We start from the raw sequence: 14,441 nt of genomic DNA on the forward strand, positions 1-14,441 counted from the left end.
GAATTTGAATTACTATTCCTGGTGAGATGTAGGCTAAGATATTTAAAAAAAAAAGCTTCAAAGTACTTAAAATGCTTTAATAATGTTCATAATTTGTTATTATTAATTCTAAGACTATGTACATATACATATGATAATTATAGTATATATTACATATGATAACACTAGTAATTAATATTATAGCACCAAAATTTTCTACATTAAGAGATAAAAATATAAATTTAAGTTAAATAAAAAATATTTTTCTTATATTGAATGTAAAATATGAATATGAAATAAAGATATAGTTTCTCTTAAAGCTATGTAACTCTGTCAACTGAAAATCCTGGAAACTATGATTAACTAGACTATAATGAGCACTCTAACTGTTAAGATTATGGCTACTAAATACCATTTCCTCCAAAGGAACTGGATATTCTTAGAGAAATAAGTGATGTCAAGGTTGAGGTAGGATATATACAAGGTGAGCCTGCATCTTTGCACACCAAAAGCAATAAAAATATCAAAAAAAAAAAAAAATCAAAAAAGGTAATATCAAAAGAACTCAGGAGTCATATTGATTAGTCAAAAATTGGAAAACAAGAGCATTAATAAGAAAATTATTGCAATAAATCAAAACACATCATAAATGTTTAAATTAATTTGTTCATAATAATCCTCTTTATTATTTTGCCCTTTGAAAATACATCTTGGTACACCTGGGTGACCCAGTGGGTTAAGCGTCCAACTTCAGCTCAGGTCATAATCTTGCGGTTCATGAGTTCTAGCCCCCATGTCAGGCTCTGTGCTGACAGCTCAGAGCCTGGAGCCTGAATCAGATTCTGTGTCTCCCTCTGTCTGTGCCCTTACTCCACTAGTGTTCTCTCTCTGTCTCTCAAAAATGAATTAAAATGTTAAAAAAAAAAATAAGAAAATACATCTTGCTGAGATTAAAATACAATGCTACTAGAGGGCAGGAAACAAATTTGACATTTTGAAAACACGGAATACAGATGCTAATGACCCACATAAGCATCAAACCCATCAGTTTAATTACAGGATGCCTTAATCCAGTGATTTCCAATGTTGTGCTTTATAATATGATGCTTTCAGGGTGTTTGCAGGTTTCCTTCTTTAGATGATGCAAAAACCCATTTACTTCAAAATCAATGCTCTAGCAATTTCAATTTATGGAATAAACGCATAGCACAATTTGAATATAAACTCACATAATTTTGAACTCAACAGTAAGTAGAAAGTTACTGAGAAGAAAATAACTGTAGAAAAAGTTTACTTGTTTAATTTGAAATTTAGTTATTGACCTCACACCCAGCCTTTTCCACAGTCAGTTTTGTATAATAAGTATAATTTAGTGCTACACAAACAGCTCTATGTAGTACAATAACTCCCAAGGGCATCACTGTAAAAGAATTGTATTTATATAAATGTGCATGAGTTATTAAGAAGCACAATTCACTTTCTATGGAGAAAACAGAAAGTGCATAATATTTTTCCTTTTTGGTCATAAAACATTTCATGACAGTTTAGAGCATATCGTGGGGGATTAAATTATTGAAAACACAAATAAAAATCAATGGCAAAAAAAAAGCCTTTTAAAATGAGATGGCATGAAAGTAAGAAAATTTAAAAACCTCAAAATAAAATAAAAGCAGAAACCTAGAAAGTAAAAGTATGTGTTGCATCCTAAAAGTGTCTGCCACATCCTAGAGTGATCGCGCTTCAGTGCTGATAACTAAATGGGACATTGAACAAGTTTAGAACCGACCACATAAATAAACTGATGGAAGAGCCCTCTAAAATGCTGGCAACCAAACAACATGTAAAAGGTCAGCAAGAAAAATTAGTATCTTAAGAAGTTTGTAACTATAAATCGGCCCTCGAGAGGATTAATACATCCAATTTCATACTACCCATGTGATCTGAAAAACCTGAAAACAAAAATTTTAAGTGTTTTGGTGTCAGAAATGACCCTGAGAAATTGGCAGAACCAAAAATGAATATCTTTGGAAAGACTTTTAACACAGTTCTCAAAGAATTCCAAAGGAGTCAATATAAATGAGTAGTTTAAAGTTAACAAGCACAATATACACAAGGAAACAAGTATTATTTGTGAAAAACAACAGAAACAGAACTGAAATTTATCAGACATTGAATATAGGACTATAAAAGGCTTATGGTTATTAGCAGTAGATGAAGGCAATGCTTTGTTAAATTGGGTTTCCTAGAAATAAAGAGCAATGTTTGAATATATTTTTTTTTTGAAAGAATGCTCATCAGAAAAAACTATGAAAGAGGGAATATTGGGAGGGAAAGGGCTGAGCAAGGGTAAAAGTCAGGTAATACTCTAGTCTTGTCTCAATCCATAGATTAAGGATGGTTTCTGAAGCATAAACAGCAGTGTGTGTGTATCTCCTCATTCTGTTTCTCCTTCTACTTGTGTTGAAGTAGAACATTCATTCTGTTCTACTGAATAACATTCTTTCTGTTATTTTAGTAATCACCCTGGCTATGTAAGTCTGCATACGTAACAAAGGCAATCAATCAACAGCTACTATCGGCAAGGATTGAGAGAAGAGATCTCCTATTTCCTATTGGTTGCAATGGAAACTGGTACAACTAGTTTGGAAAAGAGTTTGCTACTTCTTAGTGAAGTTGAACATGTGTGGGTCCTTTGACCTGACATTTTCACAGTTATTATGTCCTGGGCAAACTTTTGAATCTGTGTACCAAGAATGTTAGTAGCGGCATTGTTGCAATATTAAAGATAATGGGAAGAATTCCAATGTTCACTAGTAGTAGAATAAATTAATAACCCCAAATATATACGAGAACACTGAGCAGCAATGAAAATGGATAAATCTCAAAAACCTGACACTGAGCAAAGGAGGCAGAATATAAACAACACAATTAAATTTACATGAAGTTCACACACGAGCAAAATCAGCTAATATATATTTTATGGTGCATACATAGGTGTAATACTTCAATGGAAGTAAGGAAATGGTTAACACAAAATATGATTTGATGGTTATGTCTGGATTTGGGGAGAAATGGGAATGCAAGCAGGGAGAAAGGGAATTTCTAATGCTTTGTTTCTTAACCCGCATGACATAGTGCTGAGTATGCTTTAAATGGTTTGTATGTATAACTTGATGCAATTTTAATGTGATTAGCCTGATATTTTAGAATTTAAAGTTATAAGCACTACCATATACCTCCCCTTACTTGACCATCTAATTAATACCCTTGAGATTTTTCTTACAGTATCATCTGTTTTTCTTTCATAAAACTTACAGTTTGTAATCATATGTTTACTTGGGTGTTTATATATTTACTACCCATTTCTCCCACTAAGCTACATGCTCCCTGAGAGCTGAAACCATGTCTGTTTTGCTTACATCTGTGAGCTTCAAAACGATTTCTCCTACATGAAGTTGTATATAGTCGAATTTTAGGGTTTTGAGAACTTTTCCATCCACAAAGATGAGTTTTGCCAAAAGTTGGAGGCGGCAGCTTTGCTAAAGCAGTTATGCAACCACTCAAATAAGTAAGATAATGTATAACTAGATTAGCACAATACATGGTACGTGGTGACTATTCAATAAATATCAATAGTTTCTGGCATTGGTGTCAGTCCTGCATCTTTTTATTTAACTCTAGCGGTTGTGTAAGTTATTTCCATTCAAATTTGTTCATCAGGGACAATGATTACATTGCAGTCACTCTTTCTTGCTGCCCGTGTATATAAATGTAGACTGTTTTGCCAATTCATGAGTAGTGGTTGCAGTATCAACAACTGAAAACCAGGGAAGTCCAACAGGGCTGCGTGTAACTGTAGTTTTCCTAGAGGAAAGAAAGGGCCATAGATTTGGGTTAGAGGTTGAGAGATGAAGCTCTGATTTGCTAATTCTAATTCTCAATTGCCAATATCTTGGGGTGATTTATTTCACGGTTTCAGAGACAGAGTAACATTTTCTATGGGGGGGTGGAGGGTTGACCTGGGTGGCTTAGTCCATTAAGTGTCCTGACTCTTGATTTTGGCTCAGGTCATGATCTCCTTGTTTGGGAGATCGATCCCCACATCAGGAGCTGAGCTGACAGTGTGGAGCCTGCTTGGGATTCTCTCCCTTGCTCTCTCTCTCTGCCCCTCCTCCACTCACACTCTCTATCTCTTTCTCTCAAAATAAATAAACTCTTTAAAAAATAGCCTTCTATTAAGAGAGGTTCCCATTAAAACAAACAAACAAACAAACAAAAAAGCAATAGTGATAACATTAAAAAAAGGGACAACCTTGAAAAATGAATTAGGATCCAAGAGTCGGTGGGCAAACAGGTTCAATGAGTTTCAACCAGAATTTGATGTGATGAGATAAAATGAATAATAACTAGCAGAGCACTAATGATTTATGAAACTTTTGCTTTTGGTACATATTCCATTAAAAAATATCATATCTAAGATGCTATCTATTCATTGTGAGAAGCGTGCTAATGTCAAGGATGGTAACATGAAAGAATGGTCAGTAGCAATGTAAGAATCATTGATTGAAAATTGAAAAAATTCTTCTTTCACAGATGTTGAAATATGATAGAAGTTTGTATATTAGAATCAATAAAATAAGACATAAACACATATAAATACTGGTATCTGATATTAAACATATTTCTTAGTGTGGACTGCGGTCAAAATATTTGAAAGCTACTACCCTAGAAAATGTATTTTCTGTTCTTTAGATTAGAGTTGGATGGAATACTGCAAAATCATACATATATCAGACTGCGAAATTACAGTGACTATAAGAACCTCTTTGGTAAATTAAAACTAAAGCGACATTTCTAAAATTGACACAAAAAATTGCACATATATTATGAAGTTGTCAGTCAAATTATAAATTAAATCAACATAAAACATTCACTGACCATGAAATGTGACAGCTAGCTAAGACTGTATACATAATACTTGGACCAATGAAAACTTTGATCCACCACGCATGGAGAAATTGAACAGACATGTGGATACCTCAGAACCCCAGACATTTAGAGAAAATATATCAGATCTTTCTGTAAACTAAATGATTCATTGCCAGTTATGTGCAATTGGTTTTGAAAAAATTTCCAATTATTAAAATAAGAACAACAATAATAAAATATAGTAGCTCTTAGTACTACTTAAATTGTTCTAGAGAACACTGGTATTTTTTGTTTCTGCAGAGTCAAGTGCAGAAGCAAGTAGATTGATAAACTTATAAACATCATGAAAAGAGTTGTAGAGAGGAACTGGAGCCACTCGGATGCCATCTGGATCCCGCTTGTCACACTGTGGTGGAGAAAATAAAGCCACAGGAATGTTAGCACTTTTCACATAATGAAAATCTACATTCAAGATAAAACTGCATAAAGCAATCATGCCGATTTCCCTAAAACTTAATATATAAGGCTTTTGTTAATTTTAGTAAAATACAATGTTTCTGTGTTATTTGAACTCTTCTCTTAATAATAGTTAAAATATGAGTGAAAATCATGAGGATCCACCAAAGTGCATTCCTTCAGCATTCATCCTCTTGAAGCATCCAGTAAGTCATGTATGCAATTTATCTGTGGGGAGACTCTAAGAGCCTGGAACCCTTGAGCACATTTAAATGAATGAGAACTTTAGGGGCACCTGGGTGGCACAGTCGGCTAAGTGTCCTACTCTTGATCTTGGCTTGGGTTATGATCTCACGGTTTGTGAGTTCCAGCCCCACATTGGGCTCTGTGCAGGCTCTTAGGATTCTGTTTCTCCTCTCTGCCCTTTCCCCTTGTGCTCTCACTCTCTCTCAAAATAAATAAAAAACTTAAAAAATAAAAAAAAAAATAAAAGAATAAATGAGAACCTTAAAAATAAAAGTCGATAAACAAACAAATAAAATGGGGTGCTAGGCGGCTCAGTCGGTTGAGCATCTGACTCTTGATTTTGGCTCAGGTCACGATCCTAGGGTTTTGGGATTGAGCCCTTCATTGTGCTCCCTGCTGAGCATGGACCCTGCTTAACATTCAATTCCCACCGCCCCCCTCTCTCTCCCTCTGCCTCCCTCCCCCACTTGTGCTCTCTCTCACTTTTTCTTTAAAATCAAAAATACATAAATAAAAATGAAAAAAAGAAATGAATGATAACCTCTTTGACACCTAGAGAGTTTTAGTCAATTATTTTTGCATAATCCTCTAATCCCTAATCTCACAGGTAAAGAATTGGCTGTATCCCTGAAATGTCATGAAATGGACCCAGATAATTTGGTCTAGCCTGAAGATCACTATTATTAATCTTTAAGAAACCCTCACTATGGGTTAGACAATACAATAAATTGTTTATTTGTGCTGGGCTATTTAATTCCCATAACAAATTTTGGAGACAAGTAATTTGCACCCAAAATCCAGATGAGAAAACTCAAGCCAATAGATGTGAGCAAACTTTCCAGGAACACACAGCTTACAAATGGTAGAAATTGACTTGGAACACTAACATATGGATTTGTGCCTCTGGAATCTGAGATAACCTCTCCTCAAGAGTTTGTGGACCAGGACACCTGGGTTTCTCAGTCAGTTGAGTGTCTGACTCTTGATTTCAGCTCAGGTCATGATCCCAGGGTCATGGTATCAAACCCTGCATCAGGCTAGGCTCCATGTTGAGCATGGAGCTTGCTTAAGGTTCTCTCTCTCCCTCTGCCCCAACTCATGCTCTTTTTTTAAAAAAAGAGAGAGAGAGAGAGAGAGAGGACGACATGAGTGGAGCAATTCCTAAATTACATGGTTACTGGAAATAGATACACGACCACCATTTTTCCTGAAATCACCCTATTAACATTTATTTTCTTCAAGAGAATAGAATGACCACTTAGGTCCAAGCGTTTAAAAAAAAAATTATTTCATACAATGTTAACATCCCTGAGATGTGTTTACAGCTCTCTTCTGACTAAAATGACAGGTTTGAAAATGACTTGGCTCAATCAAACAACTAAATAAGACTGATTTTTTTCCTCCTCTTCCACCATATTATGTTCTGTAATTCTAGTTATTCAACCAACATATATTATTTGGGCTTTCACTACTAAAAACTAGGGAAAACATCTCCTAATTGATTATGATGAAACCATTTTTTTTTCCTGCTCAAACTGTAATAAAAAGAATGAATAAATTATGGAAGGCTAGTTCCTTATCCAAAATTTGTGGTTTCTTCCCTTTTATCCCTTTTATCAGAAATGACAGATCTCTATGCCCTTCAATTAACACAGTGACACATGCTTAGCTGACACATAATCTATCCTATCAAACTGACTCATGAAATAACATGCAACAGTGAATTAACCAAAGAACCCCAACGTGCCACCCAGAGAGAAAACCTGGTAGCAAAGCAAGAGATATACTTACAACTACTCCTCGTTTTTCTAGTTCTTGGAATACATATTTTATTGGAATAGAAAAGGTTAGTGTTAGCTGGCAGCCACGGTCCTCTATGCAGGATGGAGTAATTATGTTCACAAATGGTCTCTTGGTATCTGCTTTATCTTTGTTACAGTAATGCTTGATCATGTATTCCAGATAACCAGTTAGCAAAACAGATTTTCTCCTCAATGCTTTCATAGTCGCTTGCTTAAAGATCTACAGAATGAGAAACAATCAGATTAATAGTGTCTTGTTTACATCTGCAAAGAAGCAAAAATTAACTGAAAAAAGGAAATGCGCCCTTTTGACCTTTCCAAAAACATCCCGTTTTAGACTATCCTTTGTAAAAACATATCCTCTATTAAATGCTTGGCCGTTAAAAGCCAAATGGAAAGGTTTCCGTGACAGAAAAACTGTATAAATGTCATTTAAACAATACTTGCTAAAGAAGAAGGAAAAGTAAGGTACTATAGTGTTCCTATACAGTTACTTTACATTAGCTCAGTATAATTAGTACAAGTAAAACATACCTTAATAAATGCATTTAAAGATCATGAAAGTCAAACCTTTTCCCCAAAGCCATTTTACACAATCATAATCAAGAAGACTTTTTTTTTGATTCTGATACAAAGTATTTTGGTCCACACCAAAGTATAATAAGAGTTAAACACCCGTGTATATATGGAAGGAAGTGTTATCAACATTATTTATAATTGTTTTTACTAATTCCTAAATCTCCCCAGCATAACAGTAAGCAAACAAACAGTTAAATAATAAAGCTAAGTTTTGTCAGTCAGGGAAACAAACCATGAAACCATAGTTATTCAATGAACATATATATTTGGGCTTTCACCACTAAAAACTAGTGAAAACATGTCCCAATTGATTATGATCAATTTTTTTTCTGTTAGATAATACATATGTTAGTACTGAGGCAGTTGGGTTTGCTTCTCTCTCTCTGTGTCTTTCTGTCTCTCTTTTCCTCCCTCTCTCTTCCTTTTTATCTTTCCTTCTTTCATCATTTTTTCCCCTGCTAAACTCTAGCACTGGTGTGAAAATACTGCCATTTGCTGCCTGAAGTTTCTTATATTAAGATGAGTGACAAGTGCACACAATAACTGGTATTGGAACATTAGAGGTCAGAACAGACATGCTTTTCTAGCTTATCTCTTAAGGTCAAGTAGAGTTTAAAAATATATCCTACATATAAGAACTGAATGAACTGCAAACAGAGCGTGATGCACTGGCATGTCACTTAATATCCCTTTTCTGTATCATGTTATGCCACAGAGCTAAGATAGGGTCACTCAGTGACATCTAGACTTTATGAAGCTTGTGAAAATAGTTATTTTGGTATATACATGTGGCATGTGTGAGCAGGCATTCTAATAGAACTCAAACCATTTGGGCAAATGACCTATATTGCATGAAAGGATGGATTTGGCTGAAGGAGACCAAGGGAGTTGTACTGATGGTAACAGTACCCAAGGAAAAGAAGAGAAACAGGATAGAATGGTATCTGTCTCTCTGCAGCCAGATGTTGCAGACTATGGAAGAGAAACAGTTTGCTACAAGTAGGGTTTGATGTCTGTTTCAGAAGACATTCTTCAGAAGACAGAAGCCTGTTTGGATCAAGAGGGCCTGGGTCTAGAACCAAATCTCGTAAAGGGCAGGAGCAGGGACAGGCAAGGCACCACCCACATGTGGTTTGGTTGCCAGGATAGGAATAAAAGAATAGGAGAGGAATTTTTCCAATCTTCTCTTTGGACATTAATAGTAATTCAAGGTAAATTTCATTTATAAATAATTCTGAAAAACTTTCTGCTTCTACTATAAGCCCCATAAGAGACAGGTAAGAGCAATGTGCGAAGTACTACCTTTAATGATGTTTCATTTGTGTTTATAGGTTAGTAAGACTTGGGGGAATATTATTTAACTTTATTGTTGTTTTTTTTTTTTTAAGGAGATTTTGTTCTTGCAGATTTCTCTGATAACTAGAAACTAAAGTTAAATTTTTTTATGACGGTCTCAATTTTGACATACTGTTACTCTTTGATAATGAAATAACTTTAAAATATGAAACCATTTCCCATCATTAAACCACAGTAAGGGCAGCTGCATGGTGAGGCACTCTTAAAATCCTGTCAGAGGGTGTAAAGGTCTCTTTTGAGGCGTCACATAAAAATATTAAGAAGGGATAATAGGAGTTAACTGGAGAATAGAATAAATATCTTCTTTTCTTTTTAGCTTCTCATTATTTCTATGCTTTCAGTATTGAGAAAGGACGATTTTTTTAAATAAAAAAATGAAAACTGTAGGTTAAAAATATTCAGCTTATAACAATTCTTGGCAGAGTTTCAACTACTCAGGTTATTTTTCTTACTGAGCAAAAGGAATACAAAGCTAGATAAGTTAGATAAGTTTAAACAGGAAAAAGAAGTATAGCATGACATTTTCAATTGTTGCATTTTTTTCTCTTCAGTTCTTAAAATTGGCTGCCTAATAACTTTCTGAGGAAACACATAGTACATTTCTCCTTATTTGATTTGTATTTAAAATTTTTTTAATGTTTATTCATTTTTTGAGAGGGAGAGAGAGAGGGAGAGAGAGAACCTGTATGCACATGAGGGAGGGAGGGGCGGAGAGATAGGGAGACACAGAATCTGAAACAGGCTCCAGGCTCTGAGCTATCAGCACAGAGCCCAACGTGGGGCTCAAACTCATGAAATGTGAGATCATGACCTGAGCCAAAGTTGAACGCTTAAGTGATTGAGCCACCCATGTGCCCTACTTGACGTGTATTTTAATTGAACACTCTAATTTTGTATTTGGGAGCTATTTACTTCATTATAAATTCATATACTGAAATGTTCTAAAAATTGTCTACTTATCATTGCATGCAAGTATGACCCTACAAAATAAAATAGATGTATTTTTAATTTCAAGCTAGCAATTGAAAAGATTGAGGAGACTTCTGAAATACTCTGGTCTAAACATCTTCATCTTAAAAATGAGACAAATGAACTCAAGAGTATATATATAGTAAAGAGAAAGTTGTCACCTGTCTAAGGTCATACTTGGTGCCTCAGTGAGGGATAGAGTATATGCCTCCTTGTTCCTACCTTAATTTCTATTGATCCACATATTTTTATATGTAAAATTTGTACCATATTTTACCATATAAATTTGTACCATATAAATATATAATACAAATGATTAAGAGCCACTAATATAAACAAAGGACAGTTTGAAATTGATTACAAGGTGCTATTTTTCATGTTATCAATCAACTGGAGGCACATGTCATTGTAAACAAAACCATATTAATACTTGTAAAAAATCACTGTATTGCAAAACTGAGATCATATCCATCCATGTACACTGATTCTTAAGTTTAGAATCTCTCCTCCAATTGGTATTTGACTATGCGGAATATTTTTTGAAAGAGAAGTAGCTACAACAAAGACAGGCACTATGATTCGTGCATATTTCTCTCATTGATTCAAACTTTTTCAATCACCTATCTCTTTCAATGCAATAACTTAAGCACAGTAGCAATATGATTGCCACAACGATGCTTACCCACTTGGCATCGAGGGAGTAGAACATTTTAACAGTTAGGTAAAGAATAAGAAGAATGACATGCATTGTTTTGTAATTTCAGAATTTTGCAATTTATGATGGGGAGGAAGAATTTCAACACTTTCTTCAACACAACTTTTGCTTACCTAATGATAATTTTGGTTAGAATGTAGGCTTAGCAGTGAATAGCTTAAGTACAGTATTTCTTTCTTTTTTCTTTTTTAGTTTTTATTTATTTATTTTGAGCAACAGAGAGAGCATGAGCAGGGGAGGGGCAGAGATAGAGAGAGGGAGAGAAAAAATCCCAAGCAGGCTCCAGGCTGACAGTGCAGAGCCTGGCACTGGGCTCCATCCCACCAACCTGAGATCATGACCTGAGCTGAAATCAAGAGTCAGACGCTTTAACCAACTGAGCCACCAAGCACCATTTACTTAAGATATTTCTAAGAGGCTCCAGAAAAATACTTAAGCGGTAAGAGAAGTACATATCCACTCTTGTGGCCTTTGGGATCCTTTTGTTATTTGTTTAGATGTTAAAGAAAAAAAAAAATCAATCAATCTTCAGATTCCAGCTGAAAATAAAAACCTTGTCTAGGTGACTACAATACAGCGTAATACGGTGATAAATACTTCCAAGCTTTTTATCATTCAAGGCTAGCCTAGGGAACTAGTGGCAGGAAAATTGAGAATGTGACTTCTTTTTCATGGCAGAAGGGGTAAGTACCTGACACCACCCACTGTGAAAACATACCAAAGTTAGAGTGTCTAAAAGAAAATTTCCAGATCTGGCTGAGAACTCATTTGCAAAGGTAAGGAAAATCAGAGGACAAAACGTCAAGTACCAGTTCTTCCTAAGGCACACCTCGGTGCTTTTCCTATGGTAACTCACCTTCTCCCTGAGACAAACTTGCAAAATGAGAAAAACTGTGTATCATTTTAAAACGTTTAACAGAAGTTTTCTCTGAATAGATATTATAAAAATAATTCAAATACCATTATCTGACTTGCTAAGCAGATTCTATCCCTCCTCACCCCTCAAAAATTTTTAAAAACTTTTTTTCCCACTAGCTGAAAAATCTTGTTACTGGGTCTATTTTCAGTTAAAAAAAAAAAAAAAAATCTGCCAAAAAGTGAAAACAACACAAGCTCCATCTAGTGGCCACATTGAGTAGATGGTCTTTAAATTGAGATGAAGTGAAATGAGTTGATTACCACTATCAGTGGTGAAGTTCTATTAAAAAAAAAGTACTTTATATTGCCATCCAGTGGCCAAAGTGAGAAACTGCTATATGTGTTCGCAGAATCCTAAAATTTAGGTTTAGAGATTTTGGAAGTCTTTATCTAGTCATTCATCCTGGAACACTCCACAATAGAATTTCATAAAATATCAAAAACCAGATGATTTTAAAAGACTTTAAATTAAAAAAGTCAAATTCTTTTTTGAACACCTATATATTTAAAATCTGTTAGAAAAAAAAAACACATTTAGCTAAAATATATTTTACTTTAATGTATGTATATAAGTATATTTACTTAATATGTGTATTGATGTTATTATTAATTATATAAGGATACAATTATTTACAATATATATTTCCTTAAATAAATTTAGTCTCATTCTCTTTTTATTTAATTTTTTAAAATGTTTTATTTATTTTTTAGAGAGAGAGACAGAGACAGAGCATAAGCAGGGGAGAAGCAGAGAGAGGGAGACACAGAATCCGTAGCAGGCTCCAGGCACTGAGCTGTCAGCCAGAGGCCGACATGGGGTTCAAAAGAACCAGCTATGAGATCAGATGAGCCGAAGTCAGATGCTTAATCAACTGAACCACAGAGATGTCCCAAGTTAGTCTCATTCTGAAATTAATTAATATCAAATAATTAAGCTATATTGATATGGATATGAATATAATATAGATATAAAAGGACAAGGTAGGTATCTATATATCTATATAAATAGATGGAAAGGTAGATATAAATATTGGAAACCAAATTGATTCTTTGTATATTATTATTTAGGGTGAAACTAATGTTATTTTAACTAAAAACATTCATTTACTAAAAAATATATATTGAGCCAGTAACAGTAGAGAGATTATACAAGAATATGATGGAATAGACACTCCAGTAAAAAAAAAGAAATCCATTTACCTTATGAGACAACCTTTCTTATTCTTTGGTTTACTCTGATTATTTGTATTTTTTTCCTTAAAGTATGTCTTCCTATAGTTCTATCATATGGCACTTGGTGAGTTCGTTGACTCACAGAACCAGAAGAAACAGAGTCTCCAGTAATCACAACAATATCTGGCACATAATACTTTCCTAATAAGTAAATGTTGAATGAGTGAAATAATCAAGAACTAAATATTGCATGCTTATTTTGTCACAGAGACGCCAAGAGAAGATTAAGCAACTTATTTAAGGTCACACAAATTCTAAGAGGAACTAAAAATATGTATCTCCAAATCAGTTCCAATTAACATTTATTAAGTGCCAACAACATTTATTATGTGCCAAGCACAGTGCTGGGGCTGGACACATAGATAAGAGATGTCAATTAGCACAGAGTCACTGTCCTAAAGGAGAATACCAGCTTTTGACCATTGTTTATACATAATGAACATTAATCTTGCTCTTTAGCAGAGATGGTCCTACAACATGTCACAGTCAGGTAAAGAAAAAGGTAAAGATATGAGAAGGGTAAAGCATAGTTCACTTACCTCTAAACTAGCATGTAAGGAACAGACCAACAAAATGGGAGGATTTGAAATTCGAAATCCACTAACCCCAGGGATTAATTGCAGTTCTGAAAAATTAACATCATGTCATTTTTATAGAATGTACCTTAAAAAGTGTCCTTCATGGATTTTTTATGACACTGTAGTAGAAGAATAAGATTTAAAAACTTTTATTTCTAAGATTTCTGAGCTATTTAAGAGAATCTCTGTGGACCTAGAATACTGGCATATTTCCCCTTCACTTCCAATGTCTCTCTCCCCTGCCCCACTTTCTTAGCAGCCTACCAAATACTAGAGCCCTTAGAGATAAAAAAAATGACCTCTTAAAGAAGATTTTCTATACCTCATTCTCTGTCCTTCCACACTCCCAAGCCAGCATTCCTTAACCTGCCCCATGCTTTGCTTTTCTACTATGAAACCATACCAGTGAGAGAAAAAAAAATCAAAATTTTAATAGTTTGTAATTGTAATGTCATCCAAAGGCAGGAATATAAATTAAATGACCTATGAAGGTGACTTCTAGCACTAGTATTATTAGGTCAAGTGGCTTCTCCTAGGGAAAAAAATAATAACAATAAAAAGGCTTTTAAAAAAATGATCTGCCTAAGTATGATATATTTAAAAGGTAATTTAATAGCAGGTATTATCCTAATTAGAATCAATTAGATTGAATAGTAGCAAGTTAAGTCCAATAGCGTTAAG

At 34.4% G+C, this 14,441-nt stretch overlaps 1 protein-coding gene across 1 annotated transcript in view; it reads right to left on the minus strand.

Moving 5' to 3' along the window:
* Positions 1 to 570: 570 nt before the first annotated feature.
* Positions 571 to 14,441, minus strand: part of KYNU (kynureninase) — a 115,906-nt gene continuing 102,035 nt past the window's right edge. Inside the window, exons 12-14 of the mRNA XM_049615675.1 lie at positions 13,722 to 13,807; positions 7,402 to 7,632; positions 571 to 5,314 (exon numbers count right to left, since the gene is read on the minus strand). Coding sequence (XP_049471632.1) covers positions 5,177 to 5,314; positions 7,402 to 7,632; positions 13,722 to 13,807 — 455 coding nt within the window. The 3' untranslated portion in view covers positions 571 to 5,176. The remainder of the gene's footprint in view (positions 5,315 to 7,401; positions 7,633 to 13,721; positions 13,808 to 14,441) is intronic.

Source organism: Panthera uncia (genome assembly GCF_023721935.1).
Source record: "Panthera uncia isolate 11264 chromosome C1 unlocalized genomic scaffold, Puncia_PCG_1.0 HiC_scaffold_3, whole genome shotgun sequence".
Taxonomy (NCBI): domain Eukaryota; kingdom Metazoa; phylum Chordata; class Mammalia; order Carnivora; family Felidae; genus Panthera; species Panthera uncia.